Source organism: Pundamilia nyererei, unplaced genomic scaffold (assembly GCF_000239375.1).
Source record: "Pundamilia nyererei isolate P.nyererei 1_Seehausen unplaced genomic scaffold, PunNye1.0 scaffold00258, whole genome shotgun sequence".
Classification (NCBI taxonomy): domain Eukaryota; kingdom Metazoa; phylum Chordata; class Actinopteri; order Cichliformes; family Cichlidae; genus Pundamilia; species Pundamilia nyererei.
Genome location: NW_005187659.1, coordinates 404,391 through 413,476, shown reverse-complemented (window position 1 = coordinate 413,476; position 9,086 = coordinate 404,391). Strand labels below are relative to the sequence as shown.

General features: G+C 37.4%; 1 protein-coding gene across 2 annotated transcripts in view; it reads right to left on the bottom strand.

Moving 5' to 3' along the window:
- Nucleotides 1-3,912: 3,912 nt before the first annotated feature.
- LOC102205306 (hemicentin-1) overlaps nucleotides 3,913-9,086 on the bottom strand; it is a 35,458-nt gene continuing 30,284 nt past the window's right edge. Inside the window, exons 5-10 of one of the 2 annotated variants that reach the window (XM_013915123.1) lie at nucleotides 6,345-6,602; nucleotides 5,763-6,089; nucleotides 5,427-5,666; nucleotides 5,065-5,292; nucleotides 4,673-4,936; nucleotides 3,913-4,541 (exon numbers count right to left, since the gene is read on the bottom strand). In XM_013915123.1, the coding sequence (XP_013770577.1) occupies nucleotides 4,384-4,541; nucleotides 4,673-4,936; nucleotides 5,065-5,292; nucleotides 5,427-5,666; nucleotides 5,763-6,089; nucleotides 6,345-6,602 (1,475 nt within the window). In that variant the 3' untranslated portion in view covers nucleotides 3,913-4,383. The remainder of the gene's footprint in view (nucleotides 4,542-4,672; nucleotides 4,937-5,064; nucleotides 5,293-5,426; nucleotides 5,667-5,762; nucleotides 6,090-6,344; nucleotides 6,603-9,086) is intronic. The other variant, XM_013915124.1, reaches the window with a different exon arrangement.

Genomic DNA, 9,086 nt, shown 5'->3' with positions numbered 1-9,086 from the left:
ATATATGGCACCTAACTACACTGGTTTTGACATTGTTTTACTGACTCAAAATTGGAAAATTAAGTGAATGTTGTATTTTCCTAGAAACATTAGGATATTTACTTACAGTGGTCTGAAACACTGTGTGTTTGAGAAATGGCATGAAGTTTTGGTCCATGCAGTCCAAAGTCCAGCTGAGCTTCACATCTGAACTCAACTACATTTTTCTCTCTGGTTATGTTGACTCTCAGGATACTGGACTTATTTGTTGTGTTGTGTTATTGAAGGGTTGTGTGATGATCCTCTCATTGTTTTCGCGTCAGTTGCAGGTAAGTAACGCTACTGTAGCTCCTACTGGTCATAAAGTTTCCAGCGAGCAAAGTTTCAACCGACAGACCCATGAATTGTTGACCACCACACTCACTTTATTGATTGAGATCAGAAGTTTGTTCCGCAATAACACATACCTGTAACTCTTCCATCAATAATAATTTGAATGTTTTTGTCTTTTGTTCAAATCTCAGTATTTACAAATCATTATTTTTATTTTTGCTTTTTCCAGTTACCTTTACTTGTAACTCATGGAGGCCATTGAAATTAAATTTCCAACAATAAACTAAGCGTGAAGTTAAAAGGGAAAGTTAAAAGTTTTGTCTCTAACCATTATTAAATAAATTAATACACAGTATGTCAGATCCACAGAGATGTCTTCAGCACTCACCACACAGTGAAAAGATGAGCATGAGGAAGCCCAGCATTGTGGCAGACAGCATGCAGGATGATTGAGGTGGATGGAGGAGATGAGGTGTCATTCAGGAACATCCAGAAAAAGTTCAGTTTCAGGATTTGCATTAGATGTTGTGAGGCACAGGAGTCAAAATTATCATTGAAGGTCCTCAGCTGATAATCATTAAAATGGCAGTTACGAAGTTATGAATGCACAGTTTTGCATTCATAGTTGTATATATCCAACTACAATGAAACTGTAGTTGGATATATACAGGTCCAGTCTGACCTAGATCAGCCTCGGTGTACAAAGATTTGCAGCACCTGTAAAACAAGATCAAATTTGGAGCTTTCAGAAAAATGTAAGGCTTTCGTGTACAATTTGGGTCAGTTTAGAACATTTTGGGGAGTTTTATACTAGCAAATGTCAAAATGGGCCAAATTTCATTTGCTCTACCCATGATCTCTTGCAATGGTGTTGGACATTGCAAGATTAACAGTAACTCCAAAATGGGATGTTCGGGAATTATGGGAAGAGCGTCTTGAGTTTTCCTACTTTCTGACTCTCAGTATTAAAACTATTTATAAAATTAAGTTAATGTTCTGTTCAGCATGATAGGAAACCACTGGCCGAGCTAAAAACACTTTTTGTATTAAACAGAATGGAGGGATAAAGCACTTCTAAGTTTACTTGACATATTGTGAAAATTACACACTTTCTTTCACAGCTTGCACTGCTGATATACAGACAATTACTCACAAGCCAAGCAGCTGACAAACTCACCCAGTGATCTATGTCCAAATCAAATATTCAGCTTGTTGGTTAAACTGTCAGATTATTCCAAATACTTTTCCAAAGTTATCCCAAAAGGTCAAAATGTGAATACTTCTCTGCTCCACCTTTTCTTTTTGTGCATATATACTGAATCAGAATGCTCAAACTTTTAATTTGGGCTGTAATTCGTTAGTCTGGGTCTGGATAAGGAAGGAAATATGGGATGAAAATAGGTTTCCTATCCACGCCACTCCCAGATCCTTATAAATCTTAAAGGGACATCACCCTAAACCACACAGAGACTAGCTAGGAGACTGTGCTTCATCCTGAATCCCTTAAATGGTTAAAGTGATACATTTATGCAAGAAGTGCATGTTCCACAGCCGACACACTCAGGGAATTCTGTGCTTCCCTAATTGACCATCTCACACTTCCCCACATGAATCCTGCCAGGAGTTTAAATTCCAACATTAAATAACTCTCTGACTGATGCTTGCAGACACTTACTGTGTGATTGAAACGATTAACCACTCAAAATTATTTTTTTACACCTTCAAATAATCTACTTTATTTAACTTGTTTAGGTTGCAGTAATGCCATCCAACATATACATCCAACGTTTCAAGACTGAAAATCAGCTTTAAGGAAAAACAAGTAAACCATAAATGAAATGCAAGACAAATAGTTAGGTTACAAATGTCATTAAGCTGCAGTTCAGATGCAGCAAGTGTCCTAAGCATTTGCACTGATTGATGTCAAAGGGATCTCGTGACCAACTGGCCCTTTGTCAGGAGAAACAGTGTAATGACCATGTTTTTTCTACCATTTGTAAAGAGGCACCTCAAGGAAGATGAAGCCAATGACCAACAGAGCAAGCAAAGCCCACATGACTGGAAAAAGTCTAGCAGTAGTCTTATATTTAAAAAAAAAAAAAGTAAAGAAGGTAAATAAAGAAATATATATCATCTTAACATAAAATATATAAAACATGCATTCGTTTACCAATGTTTTAGTATTAAAATAGGTATGGCTGATGTGCTGCAGCTGAAACTGGATCTCCAGATCTCACAACAATTTCAGAAGGTACTAATTTTAGAGAGCAACCTGTCATTCACAAGCAAATATATTCAGTCAAATCATCTAAATAACCCACAAGCACATTAGATGTAAGCTAAACAGGGAAGTGTACCTCTTGGTTCAACATAAACGTGGATTGTCTCGGTTATGTTTCTCAGACAATTGGCAGTCTTGCAATTTACTCACATGCTATTGAGACTATTCGTGTTCTTTAATCTATGCTAACAATTTTAATTAAACATCTCTCTTTCTGTATAGACAACCAGGATGTTTACTTGCAGTCTGCTGAAACTCTGTGTGTTTGAGAAAAAACGTGACATTTTGGTCTGTATGGGCCAAAGTCCAGCTGAGCTTCACATATCACATCCCATCTCAGCTAAATTTTTCTCTTCTGAGGTTGACTCAATAGAGGACTCATTTACTGGTGTTTTTATTGTGTCATTTAAAATGAAACTTACTAAATACAATAACTTGAAAGTCCTTGCTGACTTCATGAAACTCATTTAACTTTATTTTGCACTTGGCCTTCTCATTCCAGTCTGACAGTGGCACTGAGTGGGAGATAAACATTCCTTCATCTTCGATCTGAAAGATTTCATTTCCAACTGTCTAGTACATCCACTCATGTTCATCCAATGTGATGGTGCAGTTTACAGTGAGAGGTTTTCCTTCATATTCTGCTATAATCTCAGGTGGATCCAGAATAAAAAGGTTGTCCTTTGTTATGCATGTGCTGTAAGCATCTGTAAACCGCCAAGATCGATATTTTTATTTGGATACAAAAAGTAAGCTTTGCTCCCCTTTTATGGTTTACACCAGTAATGCATGTTTCTGATGTTTGAAGTGTAGCCCTTGTTCTCTGGTTTCAAGCAATAAACGTATAATGGACGTATCTGTGATTTGACACTCTATTGTTTCACTGTAAATAAATTAAAGAAATAACCCTACAATAATACATAAAGACAAAAAAAAAAAAACTATCATATGACCCCCTATGAGCAAGCACTTTAGCAACAGAGTGAAGGAAAAAGTCCCTTTTAACATGAGGGGGAGCAGCCCAAGCAGAGAAGCCCAAACCTCCTTCTCCTCGGCCACCTCCTCCAGCTTGTCCAGTGGAACACCAAGGCGTTCCCAGGCCACCCAAGAGATATAATCTCTCCAGCGTGTCCTGGGTCTGCCCCAGGGCCTCCCAGTGGGACATACCTGGAATACCTCACCCATGAGGCATCTTTCTCAGATCCCCGAACCACCTCAACTGGCTCACTCAGCTCTCTCTTCACCACAACAGACCGGTACAGCATCCGCATCACTGCAGCCAAAGCACCAATCCATCTGTCGATCTCCCGCTCCCTTCTCCCGTCACTCGTGAACAAGACCCCGAGATACTTAAATTCTAATATTTAACAACTAAAAAGAAGCTGCCTTGTGAGGAAAGTGAAAAAGAAATAAAAAATAATACATGAAAACAGATTTTAATCCAAATAGAGGACACAACATGGGTTACTGTTAACAGTTTCCTGCTTCATAGCACTGGATAACACAGTATTTTTGCATCACAAGTGTAACCTTTTTATTGTTTTGCACATTTATACTGTTTTCAGGTCTATGAAGTTTAGAAATGGATCATAATTCATTTATGTGTAAATATGCTTTTCATTTTCTAGCTTTTAATGAATCAATGACTCATATATAAATATGTAACTTGAAATTCAATAATGTAATTAATCTGTAAAATACTAACAAATCTAAATTGTATTAATGTATTAATGACAAACAGAACAGAATGCAGCAAAGATCCTACGCATTGCCATTGGCTTGTGCAAAAGTCAAATGGCTATATTAGACATTTGGCACACCGGAACAAAATTGTATTGTCCACGTTTTTTCTGCCTGTTGTGAAAATAGACCACGAGGAGGGTAAGACCGATGATCAATAGAGTGAGAAAAGCCCAAATAGCTGGAAAGAGGACTTTACTGGTATTGCCTGTAAGACCAACAAAATAAAACAACATGTGACTTCTGTTTAATACATCATGCCATGCATTGTTGAAATTAAACATCAGTAATTTTTTCCTACATTTCCATAACTGTTCTGCACAGAGTCAGTAATCATACCTTTTATCATCAGTGTGACGAATCGTGTATTTCTCCCAACTTTATTCTCTGCAACACAAATGTAAAAACCAGCATTGGTAGACGTGGCTCTAGTGATAGTGATTATCTTCTGGTGCCCCTCAGTGGTCACATTTGAATTCACAGCAGGTGTGTAAACCCATCTGATGTTTGAAGGTGGGTTACTGTCAGCACTACAACTTAAAGTAACATCTTCACCCTGGAGCACCTGCTTGCTTTCATTTCCATTCTTGAACTCAGGAGAATCTGGAAAAAATACCAAATTTTGAAAGTAAGTAATGTCCTTCAAAATATATTATCATCTCAAAAATTATATATTTTCACTGTGGAGAAATCATAAAAAGACAATATAATTCTGAAAATTTTAAACTTACACAAAATTTCAAGATACAGTGTGTGTTCAGCTGTTCCATGTGTGTTGTGTGCATTAAGCAAGTATTTTCCACTATCGTTCTTTTTCCAGCGCTGTGGGGAAACCATCTGTTTACCATCTTTAAACCAGGTGAGGGTGGGTGTAGGTAATCCTACTGGTTCACAGATACTTTGATGTTTATCATTCACTGTGATCTCATAGTGCTCTTTGCAGGTGAAAGAAGGACTGTCTGTAAAAATGGTATCAGATTCATTTAAATAAATAAGTAAATAACTGAAAACAAAATATTATCTTGTCAGTACTTTAGTGTGTTTTATCATTATTCGGCTAAAATATAAAATGACCCAGGTCTGATGCACTCACATTCCACTGTGATATGAACTGAGGTGTTGCTTCTGCCACGACTGTTTTCAACTATAGCCGTGTACTTTCCTGAGTCAGTCCTGGTCAGTGGCTTAGATGAATTAAGGATTTTCCCCTCATAGAACCACTGAACAATGGGAAAAGGGTTCCCATCAGGCTGACAGGATAACATGTCAATGCTGAAGGCAGCATTTTCAACAACAGTGACGTGGTCTGGACAAGATTCCATGAATGGTTTATCTAGGAAGGAATATCAACATAGATTAATTTATATTTCATAGATCACAGAGCTGTGTCTTAGATCAGAAACATGAAGTAAGTTGGTGGGAATCTTACAAAGAACAACAGCAGTGTAAGGTGGTGAGGTTACATTAGGGGGGAACTTTGGTCCTTTGGGTCCGAGGTGCAGCTCAGCCTCACATCTAAAAGTTAATCCATTGTAATCTCTTGGAGTGGAGATTCTCAGGGTAGAAGATGCGTTTACTGGAGTCATAGTGGAGTCATTAAACATCTGTGTGAGCACAGTTTCATTGCCTCTGTACCACGTCACTGTGAGATTTTGAACAGGAGCCACATTGATGACATCACACTTCAGATCATACTCTCTGCCCTCCACCATTGAACCATGACCCATGTCAGACACTGACACAGAGTCTGGAGTTTCTGTAAACAAATCAAAGTGGGGAAAAGAACAATCAAATATAAGCATACAGAAAATATGCATTATTTCACACATGATGTTGCTGGTTGCAGATAGATTTTCATTTTGACTAAAACGTACTAACAATTGAATCAGAGTAATTAGAGGATAATAGACACCTGCTGAGCATTATAAGTGAAATCACTGTTGTATTATAATACAAATATCAGTTCATGTAGTTTATAACACAATAAAACAGTGTGTGCACATGTACTTACTATAAACAGTGATGAGTGGATTCACAGTACACTGGGATCCATTAACCAGAGTAACATAGCAAAAAGGATTTGGAGTCCACTCTTCCACTTTGTCAACCCTCCAAGTGACAACAGGAGGACGCTCAAATCCTGTACCTCCAAATGGAGCCTCCCAGCCCATTCCTTGAACATCTGTGGCTGATGTGCTGCAGTTGATTAAAACTGGATCTCCAAATCTCACAACCATTTCAGAAGGTGTCAGTGTTGGTGGGCAACCTGCTATTCACAAAGAAATGTTTTCAGTCACAACAGTCAACAGTATGTGACTATGTCTAGCCTGTTTCAGTTTAAGCGTTGTTTTCATTAAGTTGCATGATCAAAAGAATGTTTTGTCTCACTCCCATTTCTTTTTGTTGCATGTTGAAGCTGTGGTTGGAGCCCTGTTAAGATTGAACTGTGCAAAATATGATTTTTTGCCATTTTTCAAGTGGTCTTAAACTACATGAAACAGAACAAAAAACTAAATCAAAAAACAAGTTCAAACTACAGAACTCACTAAGTGCCCAAGACACTAGGGGAAGAAGATCAGGAAACAGAATAACACCCAGGAACAACTCTGATGAAGATCAAAGGGAGACTGAGACAATATAGACACAAGAGAGTTATTAGGTGAAGCGGAGGCAAATAGGAAACACTCAGGAACTCAGGAATAGCGTGGCGAGTAAACTCATCACAACTCACAAGAGACAAGAGAGTATCACAATAAAACAGGAATTGAACAAACACAAAGACCTACTGATACAAACCTGATTCAGAAAAAGAGCAAACACAGAGACAAAATGCTGTTTAATCACAGAGACAAGACAAACAGCTTGTGGACAAGAGAGGAAACTTGCACTAATACAAAAGAGCTAAGAGCTAAGCTAATTCAGAAGCATTAAGGAAATGACATGAAATTAAATACCATAGAACTAGAACATAAATTATTAATTATTTACCCAAAAGTAAATCAAAAACCACCAAAACTCAAAACACATAACCCAAGATCCTAGCAACAAAGTTTTGTAAATGGTGCTAGATTCTGATGATTTACTGATGATGTTTCAACCATAAATAACACTTTTAACTTGAAAATGTTAAATGTTAAAAATCCAGATGTTATATCAGTGACAAGTTTCATCTTTTTTATTTTAATTTGAATCTCATTAAAAGGGAAGCATTTACAAAGCACCATTATTTTCAGTTTGTCGTTACCCTCGCTGCTGACATGTGGAGATTGTGGCCATTGAAACTAAATGCAAGCCATAAACTGAAAGTGAAGTTAAAAAAGAAAGTAAAATGTTTTGTTCTTAACTGCCAAATGAAATACTATCCAACCTATCCTTTCCCACCTGCATTACACAGCCAGTTTATGACACATAGAGCTCTTAAGCACTCACCACCCACTGAAAAGATGAGCATGGGGAAGCCCAGCATCCAGACAAGCAGCATGTTTAGTCAGCATACAGGATGAAGCAGATGGATGGAGGAGGTGAAGACTGTTTCAGGATTGCCCAGCAGAAGTTCAGTTTCAGGATTTGCATTAGATATCCTGCAGTACAGGATTCAACGTTATCTTTACAGGTCCCCAAATAGCTCGTCTTAATTGATTATCCTACAATCACATCTTTACAACATTTGTCATTGTCTAAAAACTTAAATATCTGGCCAATTACAACTATGACAAGTACAGTAATCCATGTCATCAATAGTGGGCAAATATTTGTCCAACTTATCTTTTTAAATAATAGTAGATATAATACAATATGTTTTTTAGTTGTTGTTTTTTTTTAAATTAGGTAGTTTACATCTATATATAAGATAATAATTGTAAAGCTCAAGATTCAGACTAAATCTAAACATTGAAAAATGTGTCCAGGATTAACTTTAAAAAGCTTCACTTTCCACAAAAGCAACATGTTAGTAATTTAAAAAAAACACTCTTTGTTTCAACTACTAAATGTTAAAGAAAAAACTGGGAAAACACAGGGCGCTAACTGTGAACGCAAAGTTCTGCAAACACAAGAGAGTTTCTACGCATTCATTCCTTGCCAGAAGACCTCTGGTGTTAACACAGATTCTATAAAAGATTGATGCAGCCACCAAGCCTGTCATGAAGACTCGAGTTGATAACACTTTGCACACACTCCTGTGTTGCTTTTGTTGATATGGATGAATCACATGCTCCACATGAGAGACGTGCAGCTACTTTGACTGAGCTAATGCTTGAAGTTGATTGTGGTGGTGGATACTATGTACACTCTGTCAGGACAAGGGGTGAGAGAATTTGTTACTTTTTCACTTACAATACATGTAATAATTAATTAATGTAAATATAACTTTAAGCGTGCATTTTTTGCTTTCTGTCTGCTGCCAAGAAAAGTTTATCAGCACTTATGGTCCTACCAGTGAAAACTAACCACTGGTAACACAAATGACCTACTTTTGGAGGAGGAAAGAAAATGTACAGCACACACACCAGGTTAGTTATAGTTGACTGAAACTTCATCTGCTGCACCTCACATATTTCTATGAGATGGTGACTTTGAGCAACAGTGCTGCAAGGGCAAATTTAGAAACAATGTTTTAATTTAAGTATAGCTAATACCCACACATGCTCTTCTTGTGTGAGGAGTGACATGTTGAGATGCTGCAAAATTTTCACTTTCACTATGACACACAAAGATCCCCTAGTTTGAACATTGCTGGATTTTTATGTGAAAC